The 21,323-nt window shown below is 39.0% G+C and overlaps 3 protein-coding genes and 1 long non-coding RNA gene across 5 annotated transcripts in view; 1 reads left to right on the forward strand and 3 right to left on the reverse strand.

The window, feature by feature from the left end:
- LOC131988167 (uncharacterized) overlaps positions 1–21,323 on the forward strand; it is a 48,826-nt gene that overhangs the window by 8,756 nt on the left and 18,747 nt on the right. The window contains exon 2 of the long non-coding RNA XR_009395858.1: positions 2,502–2,641. This is a non-coding gene — a long non-coding RNA (uncharacterized LOC131988167). The remainder of the gene's footprint in view (positions 1–2,501; positions 2,642–21,323) is intronic.
- On the reverse strand, positions 663–7,151 carry slc22a3 (solute carrier family 22 member 3). Its single transcript, XM_059353203.1, has 11 exons — positions 6,689–7,151; positions 5,676–5,779; positions 5,442–5,596; positions 4,877–5,045; positions 4,627–4,744; positions 4,394–4,497; positions 4,058–4,272; positions 3,782–3,890; positions 2,730–2,842; positions 2,494–2,593; positions 663–2,105 (listed from the first exon to the last, which is right to left on the reverse strand). Exons 1-11 carry the CDS (start codon positions 7,085–7,087, stop codon positions 2,063–2,065), a joined length of 1,629 nt encoding a protein of 542 aa, XP_059209186.1. The 5' UTR covers positions 7,088–7,151; the 3' UTR covers positions 663–2,062.
- On the reverse strand, positions 9,684–12,984 carry LOC131988158 (prostamide/prostaglandin F synthase-like). Of its 2 annotated transcripts, none has more exons than XM_059353207.1 (9): positions 12,829–12,984; positions 12,552–12,645; positions 12,353–12,406; positions 11,755–11,800; positions 11,543–11,670; positions 11,312–11,426; positions 10,855–10,977; positions 10,639–10,776; positions 9,684–10,075 (listed from the first exon to the last, which is right to left on the reverse strand). In XM_059353207.1, exons 1-9 carry the CDS (start codon positions 12,926–12,928, stop codon positions 9,968–9,970), a joined length of 906 nt encoding a protein of 301 aa, XP_059209190.1. In that variant the 5' UTR covers positions 12,929–12,984; the 3' UTR covers positions 9,684–9,967. The 2 variants fall into 2 exon arrangements, with proteins under 2 accessions (XP_059209190.1, XP_059209191.1); XM_059353208.1 differs by having other exon boundaries at positions 12,727–12,842.
- txlnbb (taxilin beta b) lies at positions 14,025–18,160 on the reverse strand. Its single transcript, XM_059353204.1, has 9 exons — positions 17,938–18,160; positions 17,484–17,575; positions 17,211–17,381; positions 15,657–15,851; positions 15,321–15,440; positions 15,156–15,230; positions 14,972–15,064; positions 14,656–14,751; positions 14,025–14,540 (listed from the first exon to the last, which is right to left on the reverse strand). The coding sequence occupies exons 1-9, from the start codon at positions 18,158–18,160 to the stop codon at positions 14,025–14,027; spliced, it is 1,581 nt and encodes a 526-aa protein (XP_059209187.1).

Here is a 21,323-nt window from a genome sequence, read left to right on the forward strand (position 1 = left end):
CGTTATGTGAGGCAAACAGTTTCCTAACCATAATCCGTCACAAATGATTCCCATCTCTATAGTCCAAATTGAATCTGTCATTTTCTTTTTAATCGTCATCATATCACTTCCATGAGCAAACGTGCATATTTAGATTTCTCTTGAGGGTTTACTGCTGCAACTTTGTAAATGTAAGCCTATTTATAACTAGTATAGCATATTCCAACCATGCTGCAGAAGTCATCATGTGATGCTGACAGCATGAGAGATTTATATCCTCCTTTTCGCAGGATATTTACGCTTGAGGGAATCCCACTTCTCATGCATACCAGTGATTTTCAATGCAATCTGTGGTCATGTCTTCCCATTCAGTCAGCACCACGTATGTAGGGCAGCTTTTGTTGACTGCTCTGAAGCTTTCTGTGTAAACCTACAATGGAACAAAAGCCTTAACAAAACCAATCCTCAATTAGATATACAGTATGATATTTAAAAAAAATGAACAATCAAGGGCATTGTTGTCTGGATGTTGGAAAACGCAAAGAAGACACCTTTCAGGAGGAGAAACATAGTTTCTACTGTGAGACATTTGAGAAACATACAAAAAAACAGTAGTATCATTCTTTTTATTTGCATTTAAAAAGTAGAACTCAACGAGTGTATAACTTTGTCAAGGTAACATAATCATCCACATTTTTACAGAAGAAAAACTGTTGTGCTGTGGCCATGATTGTTGGAGGAATGATTCTCTCTGGGCCCACTGGCTTCAGGCCATTTAAATTCAGCATGTTTCTGTACTATAGAGATCACCTCTCTAAAGTTTGCATGGTTGCTCCGAGTTGATACGAGCATGTCATGTTAGTTTTGAAAACAACTGCATGGTGTGCTGTAGTAGCTGATGCCAAATAAGGCTCAACTACAAACACATTTCATGAAACTTTGGACTTTCTGCCGTGAAAGACAAATATTTTTTAAGTCTGTATAAAAATCAATTGTAGACCGGGACATTTCTGCAGCACCATATTACTCATTTCAGAATGGTATTTTGTCATATTTTGCCTTTCACAAATATCGTTCCTCTTGCGAGTGTAATATTACATTAGTCTGTGATGCAATTCTGATAAAATTCTGATCAATTGTTCAGCTCTTCTAGGGTTGGGCTAGTGTAAAAATGTTTAAACCACTTGTTATTCAGTGAACCACCGGAGTGGCGGTTGTTAATATACCTCGTTTTTACCGCAATGCCTGATTTGGTGTAAATATACAGTCATGGAAAAAAAATATTCGACCATCCTTGTTTTCTCCTTGCTTTCTTGTTCAAAATAACCAAAATCATTATCAAGGAAATGGAAAATGACTAGATATCAGCTCTTAAATTAAACTCTTATGAGCTATTATTGTTGTTATCGTTATATTTGTCCAAACAAATGTACATTTAGTTGTACCAGGCATTAAAATGAACAAGAAATTGAAGAAAACAATGGTCTAATCATTTTTTCTATGGCTCTGGAGATCTCCATTTGTTAGAAGTTTTGGTCATTTCATGGGATTTGTTGACCTATCAGACAAATAAAAATATACCAGACTTGTCATTTTTGTTTTAAATAGACCCATGGTGAAGAAGTTCCTCTTTGCAATTTGCTTTAAATCAGTGTTGTCAGTCAAGTTTTTGAGATGTCCTGCTAAGTAACAGACACATGTCATACACACAAAGAAAACGGACAAAAATCAACAATTCTACTGCTTTTGTGAAACATCTAAGCTCTGTTTTCATCTAAATATAAAAAAGTATAAAATCTAAAGAATAAAACTACAGAAGATTTGCATTGTTAGGTGCAAGGTTGCAAATATATAAGAATGATACTCCATTAGATTTCCTAGCAAGTATGTAGTTAACACCTTTAAGCCTCAGAATATCTAATGTAATGCAAGACTGCAATAACAGCCACTGTAGTACATTTCACAGTACTTTTCTCTGGCTGTGAATCTAATGAGCAGGCTACACCAGGGCATCATGTGCATTATAAACACAGCAAACATGTAGAAAAGAATCCAATAATGTTCCAGATCTTGGAGGCTTCAATCATAAAATAAAGCCCTCGGCATTCTTCGACTTGTCTTTGCCTCTGTGAGAAAACACAAATACACAAGAAAGACACAAATTACAAGCATGTTCTTGTCAGATTCACAGATTGTCACCTTTTCCCGCACCTTTCCTGCCATCTTTCCCCATTTTGACACCTTCTTCCTCTTGTGTCATAAACTATTTTATGCTTTATTTATTTACCTCCATCCTGTTTTATGAAAATGGGAAACAGGGAGTTGTATTGCTGGTCTTCTTGTCATTGTTTTGAAACTGCTTAGAATTGGTTCTTTGGTTTAATGGCGACCATTTCATTTTGGATAGTTGCTGTTGTTACATTTAATATTATCAGCTCTGGAAAAGAGTGTCTGCTAAGAGTGTTGGAATGAATGAATGGATCTCATTACGTCATTTTAATAAAATCCATTTACCCTTTTAGATTCTCCACATCCTCTATGGTCTCTGGCAGGGCGACTCCACTCATCTCAGGCAACCTTGTCACCAATCCACTGTACAGCACACACATCACACCTGAAACAAAGAGAAATAACTTTCTACTATGACAGAAAAAGATATCTGGTAAGTTTGATATTTGCCTATGTGTTGTTGAAGAGAACTAAGAGTATTTGAAAGACATGGTGGAATGTGAAGGAAAATTAAAATTCACCGTATAGAAGAAGAGGCATCTCCTGCCAGATACTGGCCAGTCTGTAGAGCAGGAATGGGGCCACAATTCCTCCGATGTCACTGGCTGACGAGCATACTGACACACCCAGATTTCTATGAGAAATTAAAAAAAACAAATCAAGCCACAATCAAGTGACACATTCAAATTTTCTATTCCTTTTATTTGGTTTTTAACCCTCTGGGGTCTATGATGGTGCCGTCCTGATCAGATCATGTGACGTTTAACAAAAAAACTAGGTCACATGGAACGCTGCTATCAACTTCACTCCAACATACAGACTTAAAACTTTCTCCCAATTTATGTTTGACATTCCTAGGTCGTGTAAAACCAAAGATATGATAGTTTTAATTTGATAGTACAGAAATATTTGAGCGTTGGTGTAGCTCTCTGTGTAATTTCGCACATAGTTTGTTTTGAAGAGTTGCAGCTAACAAGGGGGGAAAAAGCCTATAAATATACATGTTTTTATGGGATTTTTTGTATATAGTTTTATTATATTTACATTTTTACCTTTTTATGTTTGTATCCTATGTTTACATTTTCAAGTTCAAAAACAGTTGATTGAGCACATTTGTGGTTTTTATTGTAATTTTTCAATTCAATATGTTGATAAAGTAGGTTAAAGGTAAAATGGATACCAAATATGGGTATAGTAAACATTTTTGACATGAAGGGCAAAATCAAAAGTATTAAAAAACGGCCAAAATAGGCTCAGACCCCAGAGGGTTAACCGATAGCTATATCTGCAGCTTTCTGCAGACATCTGTGGCTCCATGTTTTTCTGTTCTTCTTGCTTTCCATTCATGGTATAATTGTGCAAAAATAATGCTGCCTCTTGTTGACATCGTTGAGGACGTGGCCAAATTTGATTCACCTTTATTAGAATTTGTCAATGGAAGTTAAAAGGGTGTCTGAGGTTACATTACCCTACATTATGATCCATTTCCATATTCAAGTTTTGTACATAGTAGTCTATAGTGCATGTTGTTATTCATTTTCCACAGCACATATAAAACAAATTAATATCACACCTGAGAGATGTTGGATACATCTCTGTGTTTGCAAAGCTCAAGGTCTCAAATCCAATCGCAACAGAAAGCCTCCCGATGATCGCTATCGACCTTTTCAAGGTGGCATAATCTGCAGGGGAAAACAAAAGACAAAAGGCAGGATGGAAAGGAGCTCCAAGTAGAAGCATCATCACTTTACAAACCAAACAAGAAATGTTTTTTATGATTGTTCTGAAATGATCACAACCCATTTAACATTTTTCACCTGATGCTACATGCACTGTTGGCTCTACCTACCTGTCGAGAGGAAGGGGATTATGAGGCAGGCAATGCCAGCGGTTAAGTTAGTGATGGCCATGAGGGTTCGTCGACCAATTCTGTCAACCAGCAGGTAGAAGATGAGGCCGGTTGGAAGCTCCACCACAGCGGAGATTAAGAAATCCAAGTAGAGGTCATTGCCTATGATCCCGAGCCGCAGGACCAGGCCTTGAAACACAACGGTACTCGTAAACCTGGATGAGAGGAATATTAAGAAACATTTAAATTTTAAAGTTGCGAGCACATCTCTCTTGGAACAATCAATATGATATTTTCTGGTATCATGTAGCAGGAAGTAACTTCAAACCGACTCACCAGGCATAAGTTAAAATGAGTGTGTTTTTTCTTATAGTTGGTGTCCTGAACAAATCCATTCCTGATACAGGATCCACTTCTTTCTTTTCCTCCAAAAGGATCATCTAAAAATATTGAAACAAACGGTTTAATCATATTTCCAGGTTTGCATTTGCATTGACAAATCACAGTTTGAAAGTTTATAACAGCAAAGGTGTAAGCAGGACACACAGCCTTTTGAAATGCTGTCATACCTCTGAAAGATTAGGTGGTAATGATTTCCCATTGCACTTTGCTATGTCCGCAACAACTTCCATGGCCTTTGTAGTTCTTTTTTGTGAGAACAGCCAACGTGGAGATTCAGGAACAATCCTTTAAAAAAAAAAAAAACAGTCATCTTTTGGGTTTCAATATCAAAATCAGAGCTACCTTCATAATATATATATATATATATATATATATATATATATATATATATATATATATATATATAATGTTTTATACCAGTGGTATAAGATGAACAGGATGCAGGGCAGACTCATGACCAGCTGCAGAGTCCTCCAGGATGGCAGGAAGTAAGCCAGACCGGGCAGGATGACCATGCCAATGGAGTAGAAAGTCCGACTCACCATGGACACAACTTTTCTGTTGTCTGATCCAAAAAACTCAATCACTGTAACCAAAAAAAGATGATATGATTTAACGGACGGACCAACATCTTACATATGTCCCCAGTTATTCTAAAACAGTCAAACAACTTTGATCTTGATTGAGTCAAGAGAGCAGTTCAATGAAGTGATGCATGTTGATGTTGAGTTATCTCAATTTGGGGTATTGAGGTTAGTTGTTAAATCTGAGACAGTTAAAAGAAGAAAGAAATCAGGACAGTTAAGAGACACTGAGGAAAAAAGTTAATTTGAGCCCATGCGCTCTGCAGCATGACGTCAATGAACTGTAGAAAGCATGTTTGTGTTTACTCATTAACCAGTGTGTGTTCGACTCCACCAATGGTGAGTCTGGCTATTTTAAGACAGAGAACGTTTTCACAAGGTCCAGTGTTTGAATATACCAAGTACATAGGTGGCTGTCCACGCTCCCTTTCCACAAAATCCTTGTAGAAATCGAAAAGCGAGCAGCAGCGGGTACCATGGTGACAGCATTACCCCGATGCCTGAGATACCAAGGCCAACCATCGATGCAATGAAACATGGCTTTCTGCCAAACCTGTGAAAAGTAGATGTAGTATTATTTAAGCAAAGTAAACATTTAAATACTGATGGAGACTGTGGGGTAACGAACAAACCTGTCAGCCAGATAGCCAGTGACAAAAGCTCCAACGAAAAATCCACATGCCAGTAAAACTTGATTCAGATCAGCTAGCCAGGATTTCTCACAGACCAATGAGAACTGAGAGGAAAAAATGTAAAGAGGAATTGAATCAAAAACATAGTATTTAATCTTAGATTATGCTCGATGATAGATTATAATGCCAATCTCTGTAGTGGAAATTTTCTCTGCTGCTGGTGAAGAATGAAATAGAGACTTCTGCCGGCCGACAAGGTTTATTTCTTTGCAAAGAAAGGTCATTCAACACATGAAGAAAATGAAGAAAAATGAAAATGAAAATGAAGAAAGACCCAGAATTGAAGAAGACTGCCCAATTCATGCCTGGAGAACACCCACTAGGGTGTGGGGCACACCTATATGCAAACCAGGGGTCTGGCGTCGACATCCTGCCCCCCCAGGGTGGCCTCCTGCAGTAATTACATTTAGTTCTGCACATCACAATTTAAAACATAAAGAGGACCTTTCTAGGTGTGAGAGGCTCGTCTGGACATCCCATTTGAAATACAAAGGGGACCTTTTTTAGGTGTAAAATGTCATCTGCCTATCACATTTGAGACACAAAGGGTAACTTAAAGTAGTGGCAGGAAAGGGGGTCCTGGCATCTCAAAGTGGCAGAGATGAAAATGACTCTAACATCGCAATAATAAAAACAATTATAGATCAGGAAATCCAGAAAAGAAAAGGAGTCCAAATTTAAAAGTTTAGATACAGAAAAACATTTCAAAGAACTTTTCTGATATAGGACATGCATTTGATGTCAAGGGAGGAATTCTCTCAAATGTCTTGTTCTGTAGCACAGTTTGTTGCACCAAACCACATAAAAACATTAATTTTTGTGGTGTATCTTCAGTAATCAGCTGCAGGATCAAAGATTTATAGATAAATTATCTGATGACATTGTGCGATGGAGGTGCAGCTTCATATTTTAGAACACTGTTTATGTTTGAAGGGAAAGGAAAATGTACCTACCTCAGAAACAATAGTGCTGTGGCTTTTATCAAACATCCAGCTGCCATCACAAGGCAGCAACTGGGTTTCATTAGGAGTCAGCAGCCAGTCAAACTCAGTGCATTTGTTGTGGCTTTTGTGCCAGTCCAGTGCAAATCTCGTACAGCGGCTGAAGGATCTTGACTGCTCAGATTGGGGAACAGTGGCCTCCCGCACCTCGACCTCTGTCCACCCACATTCCTGCTGGAGGAGCTCTGATACAGGACTCCAGCACCAGTGATCCGGAGTGTGCCCTAGGAAAACAACGCCGACAAGAACAAAAGAAAAAAATATCAACGGAAATAAACCGAGAGTAACGATCTTCTTCTGGAAAGGCCCAAAGCCTCCTATGTGCTCAATCAGTTGGTCTACATTTGCCATCTCTGCTGATTATCTAACGTCTGAAACAAGCTGCTGCGTGTTAAAGCAGCTCCACTCTGAGAATGTCTGAGACGACACGAGTCTTTAAAGAGATGAGTGGGGCCCTGGTCAAAGTCCTGTTTTCTTTCCTTGAGTTCACTCGTCATCTTTTCAAGAACTTAAATATGCTTACTATGCAAAGCTGTCAGTGTTGTGATTTATTACTTCCTGCAACAACTTATTTAACATGATAAAAATATATTTTCTCCGATGTGCAATATCTGTAAAATGCAAAGTACTTTCAGGAAAACAAACAAACGCAAATAATATTTATTAATGACAAATGCCAAATAGCAGAATTGTATGTATAGAATGTATGTTTATGTCTTATTTTTTATATTCTTTATTCTGTTTTCTTTATGTGTCTGTTTCTTGAGCTGTTGTAACAACTAAATGTCCCCACTGCGGGATGTATGAAGTCTTATCTGATCTTATCTTATCTTATTTATTGGCCCCCATATACATAACAGGTGTGAATGCGAATAGTCTCTTCCTCTTGGCCAATGTTTGGGAATGGCTCCAGCCCCCTTGTGACCCGAGTTCGGATAAATGGTTAATGATAATGAATGATGAATACATAAGTCACAAAGCGCATCATCTGCAGCATAACGTTTGTAAACCCAATGAACCTAGTACTCAAGTACTCAATTTGTCTTCTCTTTTCAAGCCATGATAGTAGCATTGCCTCAGAGTTGGTAATATTGGTTCAAACAGTCAGTCTGCCACTTTGGTTCAGTCAGGATGAAAAAGTTAATAACTATTTGATGGATTGTGACTAAATTTTGTAAAAACATTCATGGTCCCCAGAGAAGGTATCCTCTTGACTTAAGCTACGTTCATATTGCAGGCCATGATGCTCAATTTGGAATTTTTTGCTCAGATACAATTCATTTGTATCTGTATCTGAGTGTGGCCTATATCAACTTTCCCTTATAAGAATGGCGTGGCTCCTTTAAGGCAGGGCAAGTTATATGTGTAAGTGTCTGTGAAGTGAGTGGACGAGCGAGAGAGAGAGAGCGGGTGCTATGCAGCAGGAGACAAGCAAAGAAATGAGTAAAGAAGGTCACTTAGCAGTAAATGTGCAGTGCAAATCACAGTTATAAGGTAATAAAGTATGCAGCTTCTTAACACCAAGCTGATCTCAGGTGTAAGTGAAGGGGGTCAACCCTGGAGGAGAACACATCTCCCCCTGGGCTTTCTGACCGCAGTCAGATATGTATCCGATTTAGGACCAGATATGAAAGTGGCCTGGATCCGATTTGAAAAAATTTGGATTTGTGCTGTTCAGACTGTAAAAATCGGATCTGAGTCACACATGACCAAAAAATGTGGGTCACATTTTCCTGCAGTCTCAACGTAGCCTGAGTGGTTTTTTAGAGAAATATCTTGACAGCAGTTGGATGAATTGTCATGAAATTTGGTACAGATTTTAATGGCGGCCAGAAAATGAATCCCAATGACGTTGGTGATCCCCTGACGTAATCTGTTGTGCCACCATAGGGTTGAAATTCTTGGTTTTGAGTGAAACAATGTCAATGTCAACAACTACTGAATGGATCGCCTTGAAACCCAGTACAGATGTTTTCCCCAGGATAAATGGTTAGAGGTCAGAAATCTGTGTAGCAGGACAATATTTTAGTTTATATATATATACATACATAAACATATATTTGCTCTGCATGGTCAGCCTTATTAAATTAATTTAATAAATAATGTTTGCTGTTTCATAATTTTCACTGAACTCAGATGACTTTTACGCCTCGGGACTTCCAGTAGTCAGAATGCAGCTTAACGTGAACATTAACCAAAAAAAATGCAGCATTTCAGAGAAAGCAACATATATTTCCAGGTTCCAGGCTTCAGGTTACTGAGTTTTTTGGTTACCAAAGCTTTCTGTTAGAGTGACCTATATTTCACCGTGATATAACTGGTTTGGTAACATTTCTGTTATGTGGTTTTCTGAGGAATGTGGTTTTTGGTGGACTTCAGCTTTTGGTGGTTGCATATTTCATGTAAGTTACCGATCACATAGACCCATACAGAATATACTGTGTGTGTACATATATTTGATATATTTTGTGGTTTTCTTAGTGTTTTGTTAAATACAGTTGTGCAGTGAACGCCTTTTGGGTTTTAGTTTGTTGGTTGGACAAAACAATATTTAAAGACACCACCATGGATTCTTGGGAATGTTGATTTCATTTGATCAATAGAACAGACTCATACATTAATCAACCATTTTTTTTTTAAATCTATCTGAATTCGGTATGTAGTGTGAAAACCGTGTCTCAGGAACGCAGCAGCAGAATCCGTTCTTCGGGGAAAAACTACCTGGTGCTGTTTAAGCTTTGCTAGCTGTGGTGTAATGCTCCTTCTTCTCTTAGCTTGTATTGCAAACTGGATACATTTCCAACAGCAAACATTGCATCATTAAATATGAATGCATAGGATGGTGGACATTGATATTATAATATTGATTTTGTCACATTGATGTGTGCAGTTGGAATTAAATTTAAAAGGGCTTTACCAAATGATTTCACTCCATGCTCTGCAGACTTACAGCTTTATTGAAGAGATTTATTGTCTTTTTTTAGATTTTTAATACAAAATTAGTTGAACCAGTAGTTTTACAAAAGTAATACTCAATGTACAGTAAAATGTAATATTATATTTGTTATAGACAAGTCAAATCCTTTAAGTTTGTTGCTTAAAGCTTGTTGTCATAATATTTATAACTTTACAGCTTGGCCTAGCAATAAGTCATATTCCCAGCTGTTTATCAGCATCACTTGTTTCTTTTCCTTTTAATTAACCTGTGTGGTGCAGGAAGGAGATTCATCTTCACTGTGCAGATAAAATATCCTCCACTGAGGGTCTGTCTATGGGACTCTGGCAGCGGTGAGAGAACAGCACCCTCCCTTGTTCGTCCAAAACAAAGTCGCCTCCCAGCTGAATAATACAGACAAAACAAAAACAACAAAGAACAGATATGAACCTTATTAAACTTTCTTTGGAGTTGTAAACTAAATTAGTCATTGGTGGAAAAATGATAACATTTAACAAATAAAACCCAAATAGTAAAATTAAAGTCATGAATTATTTATTTTATTGTGAAAGGACATTTTATCAGGAAAATATATATTTATATCTGAGCTTGAAAGTTCTTTTTACTTTTGCATAGTTACACAAATGTAAACAAGCACTTCCCAATATTGTATTTTTGTTGGTTAAATGGGAATTTCCACTTGGGAATAGGAATACTTTATAATATATAATAATATATATTATATGTTTTATGATAATAAAAATCAACACTATATTTTACAATATTTAGTCAGTAGTTTAGATCCATAGTAGACAGACAACAATTTGTATTATGATGTTTGATATTTCTGACTGTGATTAATGCAAATGCAGATCTTACTGTTCTGATGCATTTAAAAAAAAACCCACTTTTGCCAGATTCTTGCCAATACACAACTTTAGTCTTGAAGCTGCAAACCTCATTTTACCTGAAACATGTCGTCTTGAATTAACGGAAGCCCTCTTGGAAACTCCATGTTGTCCACCACGTACTCTGCATAGTGCAGCATGTTGCTGAAGTTTAACACCTTCTTCAGATACGCTCCCAGGCCGAATGCAGCATATACCTGCAACGCCCCACAGAGTTAACTGCGAGCTTACTGTCAGGAAATGTATCCAGTGTGTATTCTTTTTTATTGTCTGACCTTCCGCTCAGGGTCCAGCAGCATGTCGTACTGACAGCCAGTCTCCTGCAGCCAGTGTGAAGCTCCCTCCTGGCAGCCGAATGAAACCACCACCACTTTAATGAAGTGTGCGTCCAAGGACCTCTAAAAAATAACATCATGTACAGACTCAAAGATGTAATAACCGACAGATTGTATTTAAAAGAACTGAGATAAGGAATAATAACAGATCCGATCCAAGTTCATAGAGACATATGGTCATTTTTTAGACTCATTAGGGTTTTTGGCGTTTCTACTAGAACATGTTTACATGCCTTAAATGTTAAAAAATAGGTTACTTTTCTCATACTGTCTGTCTGAAATAAGCTCCTGTCTCTTTCAGCCCGGTTTGTTTTTGGATTGATCAGCTGACACTCACTATATTAATGTTCTGACAGTTGTATATCCCACCTTTAACTTTTCAGTGTTTGGTGTTTACCTGATTCTTCTCCAGCTCTTTAAGGTGGAGACGGCAGAGTAGACAGGAGAACTGACGGATTAGCACCAGCAATGTCTTTCTGCCTTCTTCAAGATATTTATTTAATGTCACTGTTCTACAAAACACACAGAAACAAAATACTTTGGAAGCAAGTACTTTGGTGCAAAATAGATCAAACCAAATAACAGCATTTTTGACAAGCACAGTTCAGTTTCAGTGAAGCCAACTTACTCTCCTGTTCTGGCATCAGTGAGAGATGTATCTGGTGAAATATATTTTGACTGATGTTCTCTGTCCAGTATTTCAGCACTTAGTTGTAACTCATCATCCAAATGTTGCAGAAAGGCATCCCACTGCACCTGTGATACATCGGCCACAGTCAGTAAAACAAAACACCCTGTTAAGAATGTTTCAAAAAAGTATTTGTTATATCAGTAACTCACTTCTAGTTGCTGTAAGTCCTGCATGGCTTCCCGTAAAGCAGCACAGCTGCAGAGGTCACACAACAGTTTTTATTTTTGTTTCAGCTTATAGGGACTGTATTTTATGAATGAATGCACAGAAAGCTTCTCTAAGCAGATTTTCTGGTGGCCTCAGTGAGTCTAGATCCTCTCTGGTTATTGCCATTGTAATTCAGTGTAAATTATACCAAAATCTATTATTATATTGTAAAGACATAAAAAATTAAAGTTAAAGATGTGTATTTTTGATGACCAGGTCCCAATAACTGATCGCACATATCATTTCAACAGTCCTTTGTCATCATGGCTATTTTCATTATAGATTTATGTGCCCATTGTTTTTTGGTTTTTAATTAATTGATTAATCGTTTGGTCTGTGTAGAAAAACCAAATTATTGATTTATGATTATGTAAGACAAAGAAAAATAGCAAATTATCACAATTCAGAAGCTGGAACTAGGGAATGTTTTATATTTAGCTTAAAAAAACATTTGAAATACAATAAATTGAACATCAAAACAGTTGCAGAATACTTTCCCATTGATCAGCTAATCAATGAATTGTTAGTTCTAACTCTCACTTATTGTTTTTTCTCCAGAGGTCCTCTGCATCCTTTTTCCTCTTAACAGACAAACTGAAAAAAAATAGAAGTAAACAGATCATCTCTGCATGTCTTAGAATGCAAAACCCAATCTGTACTGCTATTAAGCTTTACTTTTTTATTTTAATAGAAATTGTATTTTGTAGACTGATCATATACTGTGTGAATGGCTCATAACCTTCTGTACATATCTGCAGCAGCTTCAATCAGACCCAGCAGAGACTGTTTCTGCTCTATGCGGATTTTCTGTCTGATATATTCCTGCAGAGTCCCTGTGTGAGACAAAGTGGATGAAGTTAATGTTTGTTTGAGGTCGTTTTTTACGTCTAATGATTGACATGCCTCCTGCTCACCCCCACTCATGATTCGACCATGAACCGCCTGCCAACTGCAGAACACGCTGTCTGCACGTCTATTTTAAGTGCACTTGTCCAGCCTCACAAAATGCTGCCTACCTTCCCCGCTCTCCTTCTTGGCGAGGTCCAGCAGAGCTTTTCCATTTTCAACAAGTGCTGTGAGAGCTTTCGCTCCAGTCGGGTCTGCTCCTTCAGCCATTTTCTGACTTTGTTTTGTAATAGCTTCTTATCAGTGAGATAGTGAGAGTGAGACAGTCTGCTTTCTTTCGAAGTCCACTCTGGGTAAATGGGTAAACAGAGCTCATTTTAAAGGGGCACTCCACTGATTTTACAGTTTAAATACTTGGAATACTTGGAGAATGGTTATACAATATCTTCTGTGGCTGTGGAAGGAGCTCTGCAACACATTTATTACAAACTGTTAAAAACCTGGGTTCGTCAAGTTTAAATATAACCAGCTCGCAAGGGTCTGACATAATTATGGCTATTACGGTAGTTGCTGCTTCAGTTTTGACTTTTCTCGTTACCTGTGAGTCCCCCAACTTTTTGGAAAAGCAATACTAAATTGCTAGAGGCCCCCTAAATGTCTTCTAGCTTGTTTTACCTTCACGAAAGGTAAATGTGGAGGTGTTTTCACTTATGTTGCTGGTAAAGTACAATTTAGGAGGTGGAGTAGCTGGATCTTTCCCCGTATTCTGTATTCTCATTTCAAATGTTCTTTAAACGATATTCTGAATGATGTTAAATCGAAAAACATGGGATTCTTAGGAAACATGTGTCGTCCATCAACTTGTCATGAGGGATACACACTATAATACCAGTAAGACTCAGCACTTGTTTATATAGAGATGAAGTCAGTCAGATGCACAAATTTCAAACTTCTTCGCCGTAGCAATTGTGTCCGATTCTAGTGTCTGAATTGTTACAAAACTGGACAGAATTGGAGGCTGAAATACACGTTGGGAGTTGAAGTTGGCAAAGGATTTGCAAATCATTGTATTATTCAACTTGTTTGGAGTCGGGTTGTATTTCATTGTGTTCATGTACACATTCTTGTACCTGTTTGACTATTTTCTAACACAGTTCTTCTGGTCAGTCAGGACAATCTAAACAGTAGAAGGGAGTTTGAAAAGGCATAAATCTGCTAAGTTGTAGTTGGCCTTTTAAAGCTACTTAAACAAACGTTCTAAATCTTGACGTATCAGGATCAGACACCGAACTCAAAGCCAGCATTTTTCTTTTTATTGCTAGAAATCTCACATGAGCCACACTTCTTTTTCACATTAGTTGTAGCATTAATCAACTGACTCCATTTCCAAATCTCTCTGTTTTTGGTTTGGGTCCTCCACGGTTTCCTGGGGGTTTTCGGCGTTGCTCTCCTCTGTTTGGCTCTCCTGTGGCTCCTCGCCCCCCTCAGAGAGTCCTTGTGATTGGCTATTGAGCGTGTCTGTGGGTGCAATGTGAGAGATTGTGAAAGAGCTGGCGATCTCCTTCAGACGGGCCTGCTCAGCTTTCAGGTTAGCCAGTTCCTTGGTCCGTGGAGTCTCAGATGTTGGTGTCACGGCGGGGGCGGCGGATACAGGAACTGGAGTATTCTGGACAGCCTCGTCGTCTTTAGGGACTTCAGCGGTCTCCAGCACCTCAGGGCCCTCCTTCTCTGTTGGCTCAGGAGCTTTGATATCTGCTTGACTTCCGGCTCCCTGCACCTTCTCGTAAAGACTCTTCCTCTCCTCTTGCAAAGCCCTGCACAGATTCTCAAGCTTCTGGTTCTTCATGTTGACGAGCTCAAACTCCTTCTCCTTTATTGTTTTCTGCAAAGGATTAAATGCATTAAAGTGGGGACATCTTTCTCGCTTTTAGTTGAAGCATACCAACAACCAAATCCTTGTATTGGGCAATAAATGTCTGAAGAAGAATGTTTCTTACATCTGCCACCATTTCAAGGAGACTCTTGTTGCAGCCATCAAAGCGAGACTTCCATGACTGGCACTCTTTATCCAGCTTTTTCATTCTCTTGGCCATCTACACCACAAAAACACCCACGTTACACAGTGCACAATCAAAGCCACTTCTAAAAATAGGGGCCACAACTGAGTGTAGGATAATACAGTTGTCAGATCTAGTATTGCGGTAAATCTCATGGGATTGTTTTCTCTTATTCTTGTTTTTTTTCCCAGATAAACTAAATAATATAACCAATATTATGAAGCTGACTTCAAATACTCTGTAAAACCGCTCTTACTTTGTCCATATCCTGTTTGAAGTCGCTGTAGACACTGTTACTCTTTGATACCGTGCCCTGGAATTCATCAAACTTCTTGGAGTACATATCGAGCTGAGGAGAAATGGTGAGAAAAATATTATACCGCTCCTCTAGAGAGGCAGCAAAACAAGTCAATTTTGCTCATGATGCCCTGTTACTGTACCTGGGTCTTCATATCGATTTCTTGCTCCTTCATGACCTTGACTTTGATTTTATACTCTGCCACTTGTTTTAGCAGCTGTGGAATATGAAAACGTTCCATGAAAATTAGCATTAGAATTGTAAATATGGCATTAAAAATGCTTAAAATCTGATACACAAAACTTACAAGCTCTTTTTCAAGCTTGTGCTTCTCCTCCACCTCCTTCAATATCATGTTGGCCTGCGTGAGTTTGGTGTCCAGCAGCTTTTCTTTCAGGTCTCTGTGCTTGAAGACCTTTTCCAGGTTCTAGAAGACAATCAGGTGGATTTATGAGACAAAGCTGTTTCTTTTTTTGCTCGGGGATTCTTTGGCTGCATAAAACTGCAACACTGTAACTAATAAATGTAAGACCTGGGTGAAATGTGCAAATAACTCGTGTGTTTGACAGAGGCCCAGATGTGTGAGGTTTTAGATAAAGCTGCTTTGAACCCATGTGTGCTCAGTATGTGGCAGGATCCATACCGCCTCTCGCTGGTCGTATTGTGTAATGAGCCCCTTGAGTTTCTCTGCCAGGCTGCTGTTCTCCTGGCACAGCTTGGTGTTGCGGCTGCTGTGTTCCTCGATTTGGGCCTGAATCTCACTCAGCGTCCCCTGGAAATGGGTGGTGATCTCTTTCCTCTTCAGGTCGTCCTCTCTGCACCTCTGCAGGGTCTCTTCCTGCATTACAGTTGATGGATGTTTAGGCTTAAAACTATCTTGTAGATGATACATTTGCAGTTAGCACAGTGACATCTTTAGCTTGTCCTCTGATTTTAAAAACATCCCAGAAGTCCATGCAGCAATGAAATCTGTAAAGTTCTTTCAACAAAAAAATGAAAGCTGTGGTTATACCCACTGTTCCTTTCAAATCAAAAGTCTAGAAACTATGCCGTACACACATGTACCCAATTGGAATAGCTGCTGTAAGTATGAAACTATATTTTTTTGTAATTTAATTGTTTGGTCAATAAAATGCCAGAAAATTGTGGCAAATGCCTTTCAAGATATCTAAAATAATTTCTTCAGGTTGCTTATTTTGTTTGACTTACAGCCCAAAACCAAAAGATATCCACTTTACTGTGATATTAGTCCAAGAAAAGCAGGAAATCATCACAGCTGAGAAGCTATAGAATGTTAACATTTGGCATTTTGCACCAGAAAATAATTGAAATGTTAATTGATAAGAAATAGTTGTTGTCGATTAACTAATTGTTTAATCAGCTGGGACCCTCTGTAAATCAGAGTGCAATGTATATTTATAATCATTTAAACATTTAACATAGTATTTTTACAGTTTTCAATTGAATGAAAACTATCATACTCCTGTTTTATTCATGTTTTTGACAGCGTCCCAACTTTTTGGTAATCTGATTTGTAATTACTTTAGAAGTCAGTCTAAAACACACTTAGACTGTCACTTGTTATATCTAATTATTACTTACACCCTGCCATGAAATTACTAAGCCATTTTCACCTTTACTTTCTCTTTATATTCCTTTAAATTGTTTTTATTTTCCCAGACTGCATGACATTGTTACATAGAGCTTAATTTTCAGTATTTTTGATGTAACATACATATAAGTTGCATCATGTCTACAGCATAGACTGAAATATCTGCTCTCTTACATGCAATGTAAATATACCGTAGCTTTCTTCCAATTATTTCATTTAAATCAGGCTGACGAGCTTTACTTAGTATCTTTGAAAAACTGTCAAATCTCCAATAGAATTAGAAGAGAAATTATGGCGTTGCGGTTTGAACAACACTTGGCTTTACAAAGTGAGTTGTTGCCGTTTAGGAGGTCAAATTCTGAGCTTTGACATAACAGCTGATGTTTGGTGCCAGCTGATGTCACCTCCTGTAGAGCACAGCATATGGTCACAGCACCTGGCAACAAAATTCAACTAACAAATGGCAGTGTCAGTAGCTCAGATTAGATCCAATGCTTGTAAGAGATTTGGTTTTGAATTATTCTCAAATAATACGTTCACTATACTGTTGTGCACGAGGAGCAGAAATGAAAGGGGCTGAAGAACCTTTAAGGTCTTGTTGTGTCTCTGCAGCTCTCGGCAAAGCCCCTCCAATTTACTGCGAGCCAGCACAGCCCGGCTGTGCTCGCTCTGCAGCTGGTCCTTCTCCTTCATCACTTGGAGCAACTTCTTCTGTAGAACCTTAAGCTGCTTCTGGTCGCTCCGATGCTCCTCCAACTTTAGAAACACACAGAAAAACCCACCACATGCCCCATAAGGATAAAGATACATACCATTTGAATATTTTCTCTTTCAAATGTTTAACAATTATCCACTCACCAGCTCAGCGTGCTTCTTGATGATGGCTTCCAGTTTCTGTTCTGGTGTGTTGAGTTTGTTCAAACTTTGCATCAGCAGCATGGCTTCCTTCCCTGAACAGCCACAGAGAATTTCACAGAAATTTAACATCGCACGTCAGTCACTTCAGTCAAGTTTGAGTTTAATTCGTTTTGATCACCCCAGAGCACGATATGAGTCAGATTTATCACACACTGATATGTAAGCTATCTGAAATGATTTTTGGAATAGGGATGGCAAGGAATCTATCGCCAACTATAAAAGGCATGTGGAAATACTATTTTACCTCGTCTGTTGCAGATGGATGCACTTACACGCATTTCAGCTCTACTTACACACCTATCAGTTTCAGTGCAACTTGGACTTTTGCTGACTGAGCAGAATGAAACCCACCTCAGCTAAAATCAATAAAACATTTTGAAAAAAAGAAAAACACCTAGGTTTTTGAGCATCTTCTTCTCCAGTTTCTGGTCCTTGCGGGTGTCCGCCTCTTTGACGACTGTGACCTCCTCTGTGTCCTCTGGCTCAGCGGGAATCTCGTCAGCCTGGTAGGTGCTAATGATGTCCTCTAGCTGCTGGGCCAGGTCCTCTGTCAGGTCAATTTGCCGACCCTCGGCTGGCGACGCCTCGGGACCCGTGGGTGCAGGACAAGCCTCCATTATTCTGAGCTGGTACTGAAAGGGAAACATTTGTTTTCTGAGATGAACCTGAGGAATAAAATTGATATTCATCTTTTCCTGGGATTGTTGTTGTTCTTTTTATTTACTGAGTATAGTAAGCATGCAGAGGAGGAAGACTGAAAACTTTTCTGAATAACATTCACTTAGCTCAACTGTGAATCATTCAGACTACTTGACTTTTACTTAATCTTTGCTTTTTGAATGCTAGTTTAGAATAATACTTTGGCAGCTCCATGTTCAAAGACTTCTTCGGCCCAGGGGCCTCCTAAAGCAGAAGACAGGTCAGCCTCCCCAGGGGTTTAGACTGGGATGCTGGAAAGGAGGCTTTGACCACAACAATCTGAATTTTATCCAGGCCATGGAGCAGCTCTTACCCTTGCAGGGCTGTTGTTGGGATCATGGAACTTTGCCCATCCTACATGGGTTTTGTAGACTTAGAGAAGGCTTACGACCGTGTTCCCCAGGGCATCCTGTGGGCAGCATTGCAGAAATATTGCTCACTGGAGCTGTTGCTACAAGCTATCTGGTCCTAAAGTGAGAGCTGTGTCTGTATACTCGCCATAAAGTCAAACACATTTCCAGTGGATGTTGGTCTCTGCCAGGGTTGCCCTTTTTCACTAGTTCTGTTTGTGACAGGATCTCAAGGCACCGGGAGGAGAATGTCCGGTTTGGGAACCTCAGAATTGCATCTCTTTGCAGAGAATCTGGTTCTGCTAGTTTTCTTAGACCATGTCCTCCAGTATGCACTGGGGTGGATTACAGCCAATGGAGAAGTGGTCCTGATGAACCGGCTTTCCCTTCTTTCTCTTCAGCTCACTCCAAGTTAGGGCTAGTGTTAAAGCTTTATCTTTCAACTCCTAGACATTGGGAGTGAGTTACTGCCACAAGCGAATGAGCTCAAGTATCTCGGGTACTGGAGTTGGAAGGCAAAGCTCTTGATTTACCAGTCTATCTCCTTTCCATCCCTCACCTATGGTCATGACGGTATTGACCCATGTAAAGCCATTTCTGCCAGTAAACATAGTTTGGGGATCTGATCAGGATTGCTCTTGGACGTCTCTTGTTAGAGGGTTTCTGGGCACGTCCAACTAGTAGGACACCCCGGGGTAGACCCAGAACACACTGAATGGATTATATATCCCATCTGGCCTGGGAACGCCTCAGGATCCCCCAGGAATAGCTGAAAATGATTGCTGGGGACAGGAACGTGTGGAATACCTTGCTTAACCTGCTGCCCCCGCGACCCGGCCCCGGATAAGCGGATGAAAATGCATTTTTCGAGCAGAAATGCAAAACATTTGCTTGTTCTAGCTTCTCAAATATGAGGATTTACTGTTTTTCATCATGTTGTTATGACAGTAAACTAAATATCTATGGGGTTTGGACTATTGGTCAGACGAAAGGCATTTGAAGACATAATGTTGGATATTAAGCATTTTCCCTTTTTTTTTAATAAACTGCATTTTTCTATAATTAAATCAATAATACAAAAAAATGTTTAATCACCACCTCCCTCAGTAGGTTCTACAATTGTGTCTTTTAGCAAGGCACATAAAAACAGCTGTATATTCTGTACCGAAGGAGCTCAGTGAGATACATTAGATGTTTTTTAAACAATTGAAGGTGCAACAGACATACAGGATGTTCTTGGTCTTGAGAGCATTTTTTGCTCTACTCTTAAAACAATATCATATAAGAAAATGTTTCCCTTTTCCCCTAAATAATTGAAGGGATTGCAGAGCTTATTATTGTGCCACAGTGATTGTGCCTGTCTTATGTTGTACAGGCTCACAGCCAGAGCCTGTTTACGTGCATAAAATTAGTGCAGCCTTCACACTGCTTTCACAAGCAGAGCACATGGCACCTGTTCCAGACCCCACAGGCTATTTTAGGAACTTCTTAATATGGGCAAGTTATTTATTTATTTCCAATCCACTCTTATTGATGTCAATGTCAGTGGTTGTGCGTACAAAAGCTGCATTTCCAACTAAGAGAAATATCGGCATTACATAAGTGACCTCATGTATATTCAATATTTTTAGAGGAGGCAGATATCCAAATGAAAATTCAACTTGATAAAAGACAAGTTATTATTGATTTCTTCACTGTCCAAAGAACTAAAAACAGTACTGCATAATGTGAGAATTTAAACAAATATTGAGTTAAAAAAATGATTTTTTTCTTCAACAAAATGAGCCTCTTTCTATTCAGTTAACAAATCACAGGCATGGCTCAGCTGAGTCTCAACAAAGCTTCTGTAAGCCATCAAATCCAAGCAAACAGTTATTAGTACCTTTAAGATTAAAAGTAGGTTTGGGAACCACCTCAAGCAAAGAATTTAAAGTTATTTTTATGCATTACAAGTGTTAATGTCCCTGAAGAAGCAGGGTAATGAGCAAACAGTGTCTTACCAGGACCAAGGGCCAGAGAGGGAAAAGGAAGAGTGTCGAGGGGCTTGGGACAGGCTGCCACCACAGATACAACAGCTGTGATAAGACCACCTCAAAATAAACCAGAGGAGCAGATCACTCTGAGCAGAGAGAGGGAGGATAGAGGGACCGTATGTCCTTCTCTGCCCGGGACACCCCACTATGCAAAAACAACCTATAGTCCTCTGATCGTAATCAAAATAGGAACTGACAGACAGTAGTTGTGTGTATGAATACACTCAAAATGCTTCATCATGTAAAAGTTTTTTTTTCTGGTTTGATTTTCAGCAGCCATTTTATGCCTCTGCTGCTTTAAACCATTGCAGTACTAATTTTATTTTAAGCTGGGATGCTGTTAACAGCCATATAATTATTCTAACAAATGGGCCTGACAGGCATCGCCACTGAGCAGAAGAGAAAAAAAAATTAACTGTCTCTCTGATTGGCCAGAATTAGAACAGACCTCCTCCCAAAGCCAGAGAAGAGCCAGCATAATGCACTCTTAAGATCTCACTCATCTCCTCACTTATTAAATGCCTCACACATGCAGTATTCTGTTAGAGCGTGGTGCACTGTACCTGCTGCTGATACACAGTGTTTCTCTGAATTTGACGCAACCTGAAAGTGGTTGAATATTACCCACAAGGTGAGAACTATTTTTGGAAGCATTCATTTATTATTCTTGTTCCATGTTATGACTGCAGTAATCATTT

Source organism: Centropristis striata, chromosome 16 (genome assembly GCF_030273125.1).
Source record: "Centropristis striata isolate RG_2023a ecotype Rhode Island chromosome 16, C.striata_1.0, whole genome shotgun sequence".
Lineage (NCBI taxonomy): Eukaryota > Metazoa > Chordata > Actinopteri > Perciformes > Serranidae > Centropristis > Centropristis striata.

What these genes read in the sequence shown, in the direction of transcription:
- txlnbb (XM_059353204.1), bottom strand. Translation starts at nt 18,160, where the DNA reads ATGGAGGCTTGTCCTGCACCCACGGGTCCCGAGGCGTCGCCAGCCGAG. An exon ending in AAATCGATATGAAGACCCAG is followed by an intron (nt 15,065 to 15,155) that starts GTACAGTAACAG and finishes ATTTCTCCTCAG; the next exon opens with CTCGATATGTACTCCAAGAA. An exon ending in TCCTTGAAATGGTGGCAGAT is followed by an intron (nt 14,541 to 14,655) that starts GTAAGAAACATT and finishes AATCCTTTGCAG; the next exon opens with AAAACAATAAAGGAGAAGGA.
- LOC131988158 (XM_059353207.1), bottom strand. Translation starts at nt 12,928, where the DNA reads ATGGCTGAAGGAGCAGACCCGACTGGAGCGAAAGCTCTCACAGCACTT. An exon ending in AGGACTTACAGCAACTAGAA is followed by an intron (nt 11,671 to 11,754) that starts GTGAGTTACTGA and finishes GATGTATCACAG; the next exon opens with GTGCAGTGGGATGCCTTTCT. An exon ending in TGCTGGACCCTGAGCGGAAG is followed by an intron (nt 10,777 to 10,854) that starts GTCAGACAATAA and finishes GGGGCGTTGCAG; the next exon opens with GTATATGCTGCATTCGGCCT.
- slc22a3 (XM_059353203.1), bottom strand. Translation starts at nt 7,087, where the DNA reads ATGGCAAATGTAGACCAACTGATTGAGCACATAGGAGGCTTTGGGCCT. An exon ending in GACAGCCACCTATGTACTTG is followed by an intron (nt 5,046 to 5,441) that starts GTATATTCAAAC and finishes TTTTGGTTACAG; the next exon opens with TGATTGAGTTTTTTGGATCA. An exon ending in AATCCCCTTCCTCTCGACAG is followed by an intron (nt 3,891 to 4,057) that starts GTAGGTAGAGCC and finishes TTTCCCCTGCAG; the next exon opens with ATTATGCCACCTTGAAAAGG.